Here is a 14,554-nt window from a genome sequence, read left to right as displayed (position 1 = left end):
CATGCACTCACTTTCTTCGCTATTGTTGTTACACAAGTATTTGAGCACATGTAAGTAGTCATGTGATTGGCGAACGGCGAAAATTGGCTGCCATGCAAGTACTTAACATGCACTTTCTAATCTCAAATAACTTTGAACAACGAAGGCGTACAACGCACGCAGGTACTCAAGCGCGGCAGCCGAACCCGGAAGGCCGCGGTGAGGCCAAGTTACTTACTGTTTGTGTTTTGGCTTGAGGAAACTTAAGCAAAACTCCTGCAAAAACATATCCAAAGCTGTGGAGGCTAGTAGATTTACTGCAAACGTTTTGGCACAGATTTAGCCTGGCGCCTGGGTAACAGCTCATTATTATGGACATGTTACAGCGAATTTATCGGTCTTTAAAGAAAGAGTTAGGTCACACAAGTATACTAAATAAAGTACTTCTTTTGACTATAACCAGTCTTGTAGGATATTCCTCCTGCCTTAGTTTGTGATGCTGTGTCATTGATTCATCGATTTTCGAACTGAATGCCGTCCTTTCTCCTTGAGCATTTCGTATGTCGACTTTTGCTGCACATTCGCATTTAATTAAGGTCTGTTCTGCGCTTGTCTGTGGAGTCCTCTCCTGCGTTAAACTTTCAAAAGTGAATTTTCAGAAATGCAGTTAACATGCTGTCCCCGGCTTGTTGATGCAGTATTACACTCGCATGTGCACACATTTGTATATAACATATAAGTACGCAATTATGGGAATATCTGACATGAATTGCAAATGAATTTCTCAATTATTATATTTTTCGAAGAGTAATCGGACGCTCGCGCACACGCAACGGCCAATGCCACGCATAGCCGGCATTCGAAGCAGCAAAGCGGGCAGTTAATATTCGGGCTGAAGGATGGAACATATCACAATAAAAGCACTGTAGTGAGAGAGCTGCACACAACTCGTTACGTATACGCCATGTCGTCGGCTAAGGAAAAGCTATTAAAATCGTTCGTCGTTAGGTGCAGTGTCTTGTCGCGACACCAAAAAGAGAATATCGTAAATAACCAATGCATCGGCTTTATTGAATACTTGTTGTTGCCCTTATCACTTATCTCTTTAATTTCGAGTGTAGTGCAGCTTTCATAGTGAAATTCACAAATGTTTCGATTGAATATCGTTTTCTTTTTTACTCTGAAAAATGCTTTGAGTCACTAAATATTGATGGTATGAAGGCAATATTGTGAGGGCACATGTCAACAGGGAGTATTTACTTCCTGCTGACAATTTCGAAAAATAGCATTCGCTTAGCTAAGCTCTACCGTATTGACACTTTATTGTAATGAGCGCAACACAGTCACGTTTATTTGCGGTCTAATGTTTGCGCAAAAAGTCCGGGTTACTAATAAGATTTGCATTTACATGAAACCAGCAACACACCTTTAATTACTTTTCAGCTTTTTGTAGTAAAACACAAATTTCCATCGTTGGAGTTCGCTGCCATGCCCACTGCCTGCCCATGGTGGCATACGCAACGGTGCAGAGTTGGCATGCCGTGGCAGGGCTAGGCTTCGTCTATTGCAGTTGCTGTCCCATTAATATTGCGCCAACACATTGGTGGCGACACCTAAACAAACAGCAGACTACAAATCATCGAATGCGAATGACATGCGGCACCGGGCCCGATGTCAGCACAAAAAAGGGAACGACAATGACATCTGCATTAGTAATTGCGGCAACAACGGTGTTGAAGTAGCAATGAAATTTTATGCGATACATTAATGCAACAACAACAACAACATTTGCAACTACAGCGTGTTAACAAACGGGAGCAGCCATGGCTTGGCATAATAATAAGCTTGGACATAAGGTGACCCTTTCGGGTCTCCATCCCAATTGCACGTGTCCATGGTGATGTTACAACAGGACCTGCTGGCATGTCCGTATTTAGTCGGCATATGAATTTAAATGTAGATATACACTGAATACATGACACGATAGCTTATGTGATATCAAAAGGCTTCGCTTAGAGTAGATTTAACTCGAGCTCGTAGTTAATTTAAACAAATATTTAAAATTAGTTTTAATAAAGATCGCTGGCTTATAACAACTCGGTCGAAGCAGTTGGTTAAAACTCATTGAGTGCGAAATTGGGTTCCGTTCCAGCCTATTTTAGTGAGTACATACCTGATTTGTACCGAATAACTGACACGCCTGATTACAGGGACGCCTTACATTACGCCAGAAGCAAAGAGGGAACAGAGCTCTGTGGAAATACCTGCGTGAAGCGTCTATGTTATCTCAGAGGATGGTTTTATTTGCTCGCATTACGCAGTAATTAAAAAGTTACCAATTTCGGAAATGCTGCATGCATTTGCACAATCCCGCGGCTCGCCCAAATCCCGAAAACCAAAAACCAAACCGCAGATTATAGCTGTCGTGCGAATGTAAAAAGCCTCCGCAAATACCGTCGATTCGTTGGATTGTTAGCAGCTTTTAAATAGTGCAATGCTGACGACGGCAGTGTTAGTGTCATTGGACCGCCCACTGCAGCGTCAACTATTGAACCGACAAGCGACATCGAACACCGGTCAATGTAATGCCAATCCATCAATGCATGCACACACACACGCGCACAATATGTTAAGGACATATTACAGATGCGGGCAAAAACAAAAACAAAGGAAAAATTGTGGACAATAGGGTGACTTTTGGAGTCTCTAGCGGTTGCTGTGAAACCAGGCTTTCGTGAGGCCCATCTTAATGACATTTACTTTCATTACACCTGGACTATACAGAGACTCCTACTGATGTGGGGATTGATAAGCTCTTGGTACAGATTTTTGGACAAAAATGGAATTTTTGGACTATTTGATGCCTAAGATTAGAGCTCGTGATCTCGGCGATATCTAGTTTCAACAAAACGGTGCAATTTCTCACATATCGCATCAGTCAATGGATTTGTGGAGAGAACACTTCGTTGAGTGGATAATTTTACGATTTTTCCTGGTCGATTGGCTACTAAGATCGTGTGATATCACATAGCTAGACTACCCGGGAATATGTAAAGTCTAAAGTTTATGCGGACAATCCCGCTTCGATTCATCAGGTCTTGGAGCTAGACATAACGCGTTTCATTCACCAGTCGAAATGTTATAATGAGCAATCGAAAATTGGACTCAACGGATGAACCATCTGAGATGTAGACGTGGCCAGCTTGTGAGATAGGTAATGTTCAAAAAATAATTCAAAGAATGTTCTTTCGAGTGATAATAACATTCTTCATTAAATTCGAAATTTCTGTACATTTGCTTTAAAAACGTGGAGAATCTCGAAACGTATAACCCTTTACATCCGAGCGAGTTTGCTGCAATGAACATAAACAGTATACATTTTATTGCTTTCAAGGTGTGCGGACTGCTCCCACAAAAACAGAAGCAAAGTGAATTCAATAAACTTTCTAATGCCCAGCCTCAACCTCCCAGCCTTGCAACAAGTAAGGCTACAACAAATAAGGGTTGCAGAGAGGAGGAGTGGAGGGTGTTGATTTTCCCATTGTCATGTCCGGCTGAAAACGTTGCTTGCCGCACGTTGATGGCTCCATTATTAATGCAAATACGTTGCAACACACTGCCAGGTTGGTTTGTAGTGTTTGTCAATACCTACGGTTTGATGACAACACCAGTCGAATGAGTTTTATTATCGAAATTCATACCTTCATTGGAGTTACCAACATTGCAGCGTCGGATTTATACAACTTCCTTTCAAATATTTGTTTTTTTTTTAATGAAATTTTCATATCTCTTAGCTATAATTTCCTACCGAGTGAACGGTTTTGGCTAGTCTGGTTCGATGCATAACTCGCCTATCTACTCTATGCCAGTAAAGAAGAAGAAGAAGTTCGATGACTACATCGGGTCATGAAGCACCGATTATTTATTGAGGTCTCTTTAGCGCCTGCTGTGACCTTAAGGCCTTCTCCACTTAGCAGCATATCGGCGTAGGGATGCAATAAGCCCATCTTACATACCCATCAACTGCAGTTAACCTTTGTTGTTGCGGTTGCATAAAACCAGAAACGGTAAACCAAACACTTTTGTACGCTTTTGAGACAAATAGTATTTATTTATATAATTTTTTTATAATAATTTATTTATGAATGCTTAATTACCTCTTCATTATACATGTGTTTGTTTATTTGCTTATTTAATTTATTTATTAATTTTTTATTTTTTTCCTTTGCTTTTTCGTTTTTGTTTTTGTTCAAGTTCAATAAACGCACTCAGGTCAGTACTAAAGTCAAACAGTAATCGGCATTTGCAGTTGCATTACTTATTTACCTCCCTTGTGTATGTACATAAAATACATTGATGCTTGTCATATGTGTAAGTGTATGTGTGTATATGTATTTTCAGCTTATGTGTAACTGCCTAAATGTATGTATATACTTTGTTTTATTTGCGTTTTTAATATTTACATTTGCTTTTTGTCTTCAGCTATTGTTGTGAAAATTGCGCATGATGAAATGATTATGCAAATACAAATACAAATACCTATACATATATGAATGACTCTTTACACCTATTTTGATAGTAATTGAAAGTGATGAAACAGAAGTGTTGTTGTTATTGATGTTGTTGTTTTATGCTATTTCTATTAATTACATACAGTACTATTTACAAAGGTGTTTTTTTTGGTTTTGCTTTATTGCATATTTGAAATGTATTTTTTTTTATGAAATAGATTTAGGTCGTTTGGTTTATACATACATACTATACATGTGTATACAATACATAACGCATGCAAAACATTTATATATCTATAATATGTACATACATTATTTATATATATTTATTTATATATATATGCTATTTATGTATATGCGTATAGTCACACAACTAGACACTTATGAACATATCTATGGAGAATTGCCTCAGTATCATTTCATACAATACTTATAACGGTAATCGGCGCTCGCTATTACAATGGCGAAATATTTTCCTATTTACTTGTTTCTATTATAATTAAATATAAGCTTTCCTCTAGTAACTAGCCTATTGGTATCACTAATTCGATTTCGTTCAAAACGCTCATTTCTAGCAAATCAACACGCTCTCAGTAGTCGTAGAGCAAGCTGCCCTCCGCGTGGTCATTCACACATACACGCAAATGTTAGGCCCTGACTTAGCTGGGTATACACGTATGTAACTGTACCTTTGTAAGCAAACGGTTTGTATTGAATACAACACACAGTTAAGTAATTGAAGCCTTACTAGGACTGTCAGTCAGCTGTATTACATTCGTAACGGTGCATTATGATCTGTACAAGTTTCTAAAAACAAAAATTGTCAATGGGTCCACGAAAAAGGTAGTCATAAAAGCACTGTCTTGGCTGGATGCTGTTGTAACGGAAAAATATTTACATTTTATAATTCAGCACGCGTAGTATTTGTCCGGAAAGTATTAGGACTGATTTTTTTCCACCGCGACTGTATTTCGGAGTGCGCGCACCGGTTGGATTCGGTAAAGGGCGTTCCTAGCTAACGAACGAATGGCTGATCAGTGGTCTCCGGGCACCTGGAGAGTCAGGACAAACATTTTGCGCGACGTGTTTCTGTGATTGTTGCAAGACGAAAGTGCAGCGTTCGTTAGAGCAGAGGTACGCGCTTAAATTCTGTGTGAAACTCGGTAAATCTGCGACAGAGATGTTTAAAAACATCAAGCAGGCTTACCCAGATGGCTTTATGGAGGACCGGGAAGAGGTCGCAAGAATGAGCAAATCTGAAGTGGAAACGATGCCCATTGTCTTCTTTAACATCAAAGGCATCGTCCATCATGCATTTGTTTTTTTCTGGATAAACCGTCAAAGCCAAGTTTTACGTGGAAGTCCTCAAAGGACTCAAATGAAGGGTCAATCGGGTCCGTGAAGACTTCGCAGCCGATTTCAAGTTGCATCATGACAACGCCCCGTGTCACACCGCCATCCTTGTGAACTGCTACCTTAACAAGGCCGGCATCGCAACGCATCCGCAGGCACTCTACGGCCCAGATGTAGCATCCTAGGCCTGAAAGGAACGAAGAAAGGCAAGCATTTTGAGACGACAGATAGAATCCACGCAGCATGCACCTCGGCTCTCAAGGCTGTTCCGGCGAATGCTTGGAAATCGCGCTGACAGGGCTACATCGACGCAGAAGGAGCCTGTTTCGAAAGTGTTTAAAGAATTGTAACGATTGGTTTAAATAAACTTTTTAAAATTGACTCAGTCCTATTAGTTTCTGGACAAACTCTGTACTTTTTGCCGAAGGTTTATTATGCCCACATCAGTTTTTGAGCCAAATTATTAAACACATCGAAATGTGTTCGAAACTCTGGCATCAAGTATGCGTAATAAGTAAAGCCTCAGAAAAGTCTAAATGATCTTTGCTTGAAAATTGTACCCCTACAAAACATGACAAATTTAGGTGACTCAGCTTTCTTCGGTATGTTTGGTACTTCATGCACTAAGAAGCTCTCACATTATACCAATTATGACCACACATTCATCCAACTGCCGCACACGCTCTGCTTGAATATTATTTGTTGCAAAAATAAACACTAAATTACGATAAAAAAGCTAAGCTAAGCAATATCGGGCGTTACTAATGTGAAGCGGGACTCTGGACGCTCCAACGCCGGTGTGTTTGTTGCTGTCTAAATTGGTTGAAGCACGAGGCGCCGTCCAGCATTTCAGTGGGTGCGTTTGTGTTAAGCAGTTTGTTGGGTATGTTGGCGGTGGTGGTGGTGCACAGGGCGCCTGGTGGTATGCGAAACCCACAGATTTGAGGCCTTACGCAGCTCATTATGAAGCATAATATACAAAGAAGTTGCCGCTCCAGACGTAGCGACCTGTAATTGACGGTGCGGCGTTGTGGCAATCGCTGTTGCACAGTTGAAATTGAAATTATTGCATGACGGCCATTGTTATTGTCAGTAGCATTTTCTTGCGCCACGTCATGCCACAGTTGCCACAGTGTTGCATTGTTATCAGCCGCATTGGTTCTCATATCGCTGCTTGCCACAACGGCAATATTAAACCGACAGCAGCAAGCGTCGTTGCAGTAGAGTGTTGCTGGCCGTTGTAATGGCACCCTACCGTGGCCCGCCCGCAGCAGCATGCTACCAGTCCTTAGCTGCAACATTGTCCGTTGCATGTAAAAATTTTCCATTTTATTTGCAGCCATTTTCGCACTCTGTTGGCCTTCCTTTGGCGGCGGTGGTGGTGCGGTGCTCGTGGCTCGGTAGTTGCGCTCCAACGCATATTGCAGCATCAACAATATCCCGAGCAGCAGAGCAAATGCTGCCATTCTCCCGTTTAATAACATCGCTGATATTGCGGTCCGGTATTTGGAAGCTGTAGTCATGGCCAGCGCCAACGCGGCGAATTCAATTTGTCGCTTTTTCTTTTCGACAAAAGGCTGCTGCTGTAGGTGCTGTTGTAGCTGCTGTTGCACTCTCATGCGTGCAATGAGTTTCGGCAGTAGCGCCGCAGCCTGGCGACAACAGGATGCCAGCAATGCGCTCATCAGCACTAAAACGGGGCAGGCGCCGGCGAGCGCCGTGTGCGCAGCGGGAGCGTGCGAACGCAGCGCGCTCTGCTCCTTCTCTAGGCATTGGCGGAACTCTTTGTAGTCCACACGCGTTATGGCGCAGTAGTGGTTCAGCATGCAGACACCCTCGCAGGAATCCGACTGATAGCGCACGGTGTTGGCGCGGGAATATCTGGCGGGCGAAAAAGAAGAAAAGAGAGTAGATGTAAGTGTGCGATATTTTTTGTGGGCCAAAAATAAAATTGTTTACTTATTTTAAAGTGTAATATGAAAAAGTAAGGAAGGACTAAGCCCGGGTCTAGCCGAACATTTCATACTTTTGCAACTTGCAGTAATCAAAGTCAGGGAAATAACTTAAGGTGTAAAACGTTAACCAGAGGATCGGAATCTAAAAAGTCGTTTCGTATTTTGTCAATATATGCCGTTGCAGTCGTGTATCTGCAGTGCTACCAATCACATTGTGTTACCTTTTGATATTGAAAAGGTTAGATTTTAAGCTTCATTTAGTATTATTTTCATAAGAAAGGAAAGATTGCCACGCGAGCCACCAATGAAATTTGTGAAGTTTACAGCACAACAATGGTTTCGCTTTCATTGTGCAAAATTTCGATGTGAAAGATGCACTTCGCTCTGGAAGACCTAAAAATTATAGAAAAGATGGACCAGGACCATCACATAAGTACCCATGATATCGCTAAGGAACTTAAAATTCATCATTAAACGTTTAAAACATTTAAAAAATTCTTGCTAAAAACAGAAGCTCGATGTTTGGGTACGACATGAATAGTCTGTGAAGAATTTAATGGACCCAATTGACATCTGCGATTCTTTGCTGAAACGAAATGATATCGAACCATTTCTAAAGCGATTGGCAAGAGGAGACGAAAAGTGGATTAAATAGCACAAGAATGTGCGAAAAAGATCATGGTCCAAGCTTGGTGTAGCTCAACAAATGGTCGAACAGCCAGGATTCACGCCTCGAACGGTTATGCGAGGTATTTGGTGGGATTGGAAACGAATCATCCACAACGACCAGCAGAAAGGGCTTCGTCTTAGATCAGGACAAAGCTAGACCACACACATCTTTGATGACTGGGCAAAAACTGACAGAGCTTGGCTGGAAAATTTTGATAGCCCTGATAGTCAATCCAGAAATCTCTTAATGGTGGAAAGTTGGCTTCAAGAAAAGAATGTGAAAATTACCTAACGCACTTTTCCGCCGAGAAACCAGAAAAGTTGTTCACTGATGGAATAATGTCTTTAGCGTAAAAATAGCAAAAAGCGGTCGACCAAAAGGATATCTATCTGGTTAATTAAAGTCCATATTAAAAAAAAAAAAAAAAAAAAAAAAAAAAAAAAAAAAAAAAAAAAAAAAAAAAAAAAAAAAAAATAAAAAATAAAAAAAATAAGAAATGTGATAGGAAATACGAAAAAACTGATGCGACTACCCAATATAAAACCCTATATCTGATACGTAAGTGAACAAATCGATAATACTCTGTAGCAACATGTTGCAAGAGTATAAAAATGACAGAGAACAGACAGTTAAAGTGTAATTTACTTTGTTTCGTAAATTAAATTAATTTTGATTTCGAAAATGGGTAACTCTGGGGTTACTCATCTTTTTTTATTTATCATTTAGATGAAATATAATACAAATTTGAGAATAATTGAAAAAAAAAGAAGAAAAAAAAAAAGTTGACTGTCATGCATTACTGTAGTCCGAATAGTTTCATCGAACTATTATGAGCGGAAGAAAATAATCGTAAAAGATCTTGTGTACCATAGACAGCTATTATAATAAATATTTTTCCTCACTTTGCAAAGAAAATTTAAAAATATTACTTAACAAATATTTCTACGAACAACCTCTACACAGGGCTCTGCTAGAGACCGTCGAAGACGGATTTTATTTGTTTAGACAAGTTAAAAAATATTTACTCATACTTATACTATGGGAGTTTAGCTTGTGGCCACAGGGCATAATCCAACGTCGACGAAGAGCTCGGCAAATATGTGACCAGCTTTCCACCCAACCGTGCACTGGAATCATATGCCGAAAGGCATGCTCCCACTCACTCACTCAGCGCCATCTTCAATGTGTGTTTGTGTGTGTGGCGGTAGCGCTTCGTAGTGATAAGAAATCAACATACAAATATAATATGCATAAATTTGCATAAAAACAATCAAGACAATCAACAATGAACCCAACAACAGCAATGCAAAGGCAAATAAACAAACAAGTCTATCAACATTTTGCAACATCCACAGGTACTCACACACATGTACACACACACGTATGGGTAAACAAAAGTGTCCATTCCGCCTCACATGCTATGCATGGATGGCGCGTGCAACGGTGTGAGTGCACTTTGCAGCGGCAGGGAGGGGCGAAACGTCAACGACATGTCGAGCCGAGGAGCCACTGAAAATCTACGTTAATGGCGCTATGGTCGCTTAGTTGCTTTGCAGCAACAATGCCACATCGTCAATCGCTCGCCAAAGGCGAAACAACAATCACACCGCGAAGTGCACGAGTGGAAGGGCGAGCGGTGATGCCGTTACAGCGGATGACAGGCATGCAACGCATAAACACAGGCTGAGGTAAACGCAATTTTTTTGCTTTTGTTTTTTTCTTACAGTCAATTGGCTGTTTGTGTTCGCGTGTGCCCGCAACCCCCACAGTCCGTCGTCCCCGCACTTTCACCTGCTCGGGCGCATGGAAAATTGGTGCTTGGAAAATGTGCTCTTGTTATGCGCTATTACGATTGACTTGTTGTTGTTATGCCTGCAGCAAAATACATCAAAACAATACCTTTTTGTTAGATGTATACGAAAACAATAACAAACTGGCTTTTATACGAAACAAGCGAATGAGCAACCGAAGTCGAATTGATTGGACGGGTGGAATGACGATGGCAAAAGTTCTACAGTGGACAAACAATAACTGGAGAAATAAAGTGGATACGCGGTAGTAGATGCTGAAGTTGGACCGTAAGTAAATATGGCAGGAACTGTTCCGTTCAACAGTTACCGTAATCGGTATGGGAAGATTTGGTTTTCTTAGGTGGGCGGCGTATTTTCCATTTTGATATTCATGGCTACTTTGGAAGAAAGATGACAATTTGTGTGGCCTTGACAGCTATTAGTTTGCAAGTAATGTTTAGTTTCTCCGTTTTGGACAATGCAGCACAAAATTAAATGAGTGGCATAAGCTCTCGGAGATCGCCGAGTAGGCATAGTGAACCACATACGACATTAGAATTAACAAGTAAGGAAGGGCTAAGTTCGGGTGTAACCGAACATTTTATACTCTCGCATCAAATACCGTATTTGTGCAAAGTTTTATTCCGCTATCATCATTTTTTCCTAATGTATACATATATTACACAGAGAAGGGTTCAGATGGAATTCAAAATAGCGTTATATTGGAAGAAGGCGTGGTTGTGAACCGATTTCACCCAYATTTCGTACATGTCATCAGGGTGTTAAGAAAATATTATATACCGAATTTCATTGAAATCGGTTGAGTACTTCCTGAGATATGGTTTTTGGTCCATAAGTGGGCCACGCCCATTTTCAATTTTTAAAAAAAGCCTGGATGTAGCTTCCTTCCGCCATTTTTTCCGTAAAATTTAGTGTTTTTGACGTTTTTCGTTAGTCGGTTAACGAACTTTTAGTGATTTTCAACATAACCTTTGTATGGGAGGTGGGCGTGGTTATTATCCGCTTTCTTCCATTTTTGAGCTGTATATGAAAATGCCTGAAGGAAACGACTCTATAGAGTTTGGTTGACATAGCTGTAGCAGTTCCCGAGATATGTAAAAAAAAACTTAGTAGGGGGCGGGGCCACGCCCACTTTTCCAAAAATTTACGTCCAAATATGCCCCTCCCTAATGCGATCCTTTGTGCCAAATTATCTATGGCTTAGTTATGACACTTTATAGGTTTTCGGTTTTCGACATTTTGTGGGCGTGGCAAAGGGTCGATTTTGCCCATCTTCGAACAACCTTTTTATGGAGCCAAGAAATACGTGGACCAAGTTTCATCATGATATCTCAATTTTTACTCAATTTTTGCTCGGACGGACGGACAGACAGACATCCGGATTTCAACTCTACTCGTCACCCTGATCACTTTGGTATATATACCCCTATATCTGACTCTTTTAGTTTTAGGACAACCGTTATGTGAACAAAACTATAATACTCTCTTTAGCAACTTTGTTGCGAGAGTATAAAAATATGGGGAAAATGCTGTTGGATACTCGTAACAGTGGAACATGATATTTATCAACGGCTCTCAGTTCTTCATAAGGCTTAAGCTGATTCAGTTATTTTGGTTAGTGTCTCGAAAATGTGCCTAAGTTTGATGAATCGGCATTAGATTTTAAATTTGTAAAATTTTAAGAGAGGAATTGTATGATAAATTATTTTGAAAAGGCTTGTCGTATAAAAAAAAGTTGAAAACTTAAAAATTATATCTTATGTGAATAGAAAATTGAAGAGAATGCGAAGCTAAAGCTCCCCATTATTTTACTTACTTGCCAAACCAGGTGCCGTCGCCGCTGGTGAAGCGATCCACAAAATTGTGCAGCGAAACCGCCGATATATCACTGAGCGCGTAGTAATGGGTGAGGTTGTACTCCGGAAGCCAGTTGGGCTCGCCCACCTGATTCGCCAATTGCAAATCCATGAAGTACTGCGTGTAGTCCAGAACCTGTAATTATGCATGCAAGTCATGCAAAAAATAGGTTAGAAAATTGTGCTAAAAATAAAGTAGAAATGTGAAAGCCGCTTGGCAGGCTGGTTTTCTTTGGGCTTGGTCTGCTCAACTACAAAAACATTACATAGTTACATATGCGAGTGTACCATACATGTAGAGTCGTATCGAAAAGTGAAACGAAAGGCGAAATAAGTATGGGTTCGCTTGTACTTGGAAAATAACAAAAATATGGAAGTTATTCTGGTTTAAAACTGGCCGAACATTAAAACATTACTTTGAAAATATCAAACCAACTGCGTCAGCACCAAATTTCGAAGGATTCTCCTTTTGAACTGAACCAAAGCGCTCAGCAGCTATAAACAAACGAAGTAAATCAAATTTTGTTTGCAAGAGTTGCATTAGGGTGTGCTGTTTAGGAACGGCAACAAACCCTCTCTCGGCTGTTTGCTGCCTTCCCTTCAAGTATTTACGGATTTTCCAGAAGTGATCCACCCTAAGGCGTGAATCGTGCCGCGTTGCGTTTGCTGGCGTAGCTGCATGCATTGCGAAATTGTCTATCATAAAAACGGCAACGGCAACGGCAACGGCTCACTCGAGCACAAACATAGTTGCCATAGCGACGGAGCGGAGTGCGTGTTAAAATGTGCATAACTTTGCGAGCGCTTGCAAGTGGCATAAATTTGTAACGCGTTGAATAAATGGTACGAGAGTTCTTGTGAATGCGAACAGGATGGCGCAGCTCGTGTAGTCATTTGCATACGAATATGTAGACCAAGCGTAGATATGTATGTAGGTATGTATGTATGCATCGCTCAGCTTGTAAAGCAATGCGAGCGTCATTCGCTGGCGGATGTCTGCCCGAATGGAGGAAAGTTTGCAGCTGTATAAATTAAATTTTGTAGCACACTTCGTTACAAGCCGAACCCAGCCAAACACGCTAAGAAAAAACCAGCGTATGACAACGCAAGAGAAAATAATTCTCGTAAAAAATGTTGCCACAGTTACAAAATTGTACGACTCAAATGGCGAACAAAAGCTTGACATCCGTTCTGACCAAACCGTCACTCTTTAGAAGGCCTCGGTGCGGAAATCGAATTTCAACTAAACTTTGCAACGGTGCCCTCAATTAAAATGTCTCTATTCACTGCTTTGACTTATCTTCATGTTTGCAAAAACAACATTTTTAAATGTTGAAATAAATTGGATAATTCAATAACGAAAAGACATCAGCGTTGAAAAAATATGAAATGGTGCGTTTGGTCGGAGGGCACAATCGAGAGAAACGTAAATTGTTTAATGTTTTTTACATAAAGCTGCTAAAAACACTTTCTCCGTAAATATAAAGGCATTCAAGCCAACCCACCTGCCCGGAGTCCGTATCGAACTTGTAGAGCCGCATGGCCGGGTTATTTGAACCCACATTGAGTTTCCTTGGCGTTACAGACGGTGAAATCATCATCCATGAAACCGGTTTGCCTGCAATGAAAAAACAAAAAAAAAACACAAATTGACAGTTAAGTATTCACAAAACCGGTTATACATCGGTTATAAATCGGTTATAGTATTTAAAAAAAGTTATATATAAGTTATTATATTGGCCGTTAAGTATTCACGAAATCGGTTATAAAACGGTTATACCGGTTATAAATCGGTTATACGATTAAAGTTATAAATCGGTTACAGTATTAAAATAAGTTATATATCAGTTATAAATCGGTTATAGTATTAAAATCGAAGTAAGTCTACGCATCCAAGCCCTGGCAAATGTTGGCTCATATAAATGATGAAGATGATTTTTTTCGCATACCTCTCGCTTCATTGAGCAAAATGACGAAAACACACTAGTGTGCAAAGATGTAATTAAATAAATTTCTATATATGTCTTCTTTTTACATCAATATGTGTGTAAGCATATATGCGATAGCTACCCAGCAGGAATATTTGTGGCACTGGTCCCTACTGAGCTCAATCCGCTTGAACGCCTAAACCTTTAGGCTACTATTAAATGGGCTATTTCACTCTCTCTCTCTCTCGCTCTCTTCCCATTCAGCAGTTGTTCTCTTTTTGGCCTTTAAAAATAAACACGAATTAGCCATAAATAACATTCAATAAGGGAAAACGTCAAAACTCCAGAAGCACCCGGCATGCCGAGGGGTCCTCATTTGCATTTACTCCCCCAAGCCTTAAGTGTGTAAGTATGTACTTTGGCAAATGAAAAATGAATTATGAATATGTTATTGCCGACATATGCACAAGGCACACGACACATACATACAT

At 40.3% G+C, this 14,554-nt stretch overlaps 1 protein-coding gene across 1 annotated transcript in view; it reads right to left on the bottom strand.

Annotated features, from left to right (window-relative positions):
- Positions 1–6,156: 6,156 nt before the first annotated feature.
- The window catches only part of LOC108971727, a 103,972-nt gene continuing 95,574 nt past the window's right edge, over positions 6,157–14,554 (bottom strand). Inside the window, exons 8-10 of the mRNA XM_018937978.1 lie at positions 13,641–13,753; positions 12,096–12,271; positions 6,157–7,724 (exon numbers count right to left, since the gene is read on the bottom strand). Of these exons, the coding sequence (XP_018793523.1) occupies positions 6,605–7,724; positions 12,096–12,271; positions 13,641–13,753 (1,409 nt within the window). The 3' untranslated portion in view covers positions 6,157–6,604. The remainder of the gene's footprint in view (positions 7,725–12,095; positions 12,272–13,640; positions 13,754–14,554) is intronic.

This window comes from Bactrocera latifrons, unplaced genomic scaffold (assembly GCF_001853355.1).
Source record: "Bactrocera latifrons isolate USDA-ARS-PBARC rearing strain unplaced genomic scaffold, ASM185335v1 scaffold_357, whole genome shotgun sequence".
Taxonomy (NCBI): domain Eukaryota; kingdom Metazoa; phylum Arthropoda; class Insecta; order Diptera; family Tephritidae; genus Bactrocera; species Bactrocera latifrons.
The sequence above is the reverse complement of the archived record's forward strand: the minus strand, read 5'-3'. Positions and strand labels throughout refer to the sequence as shown.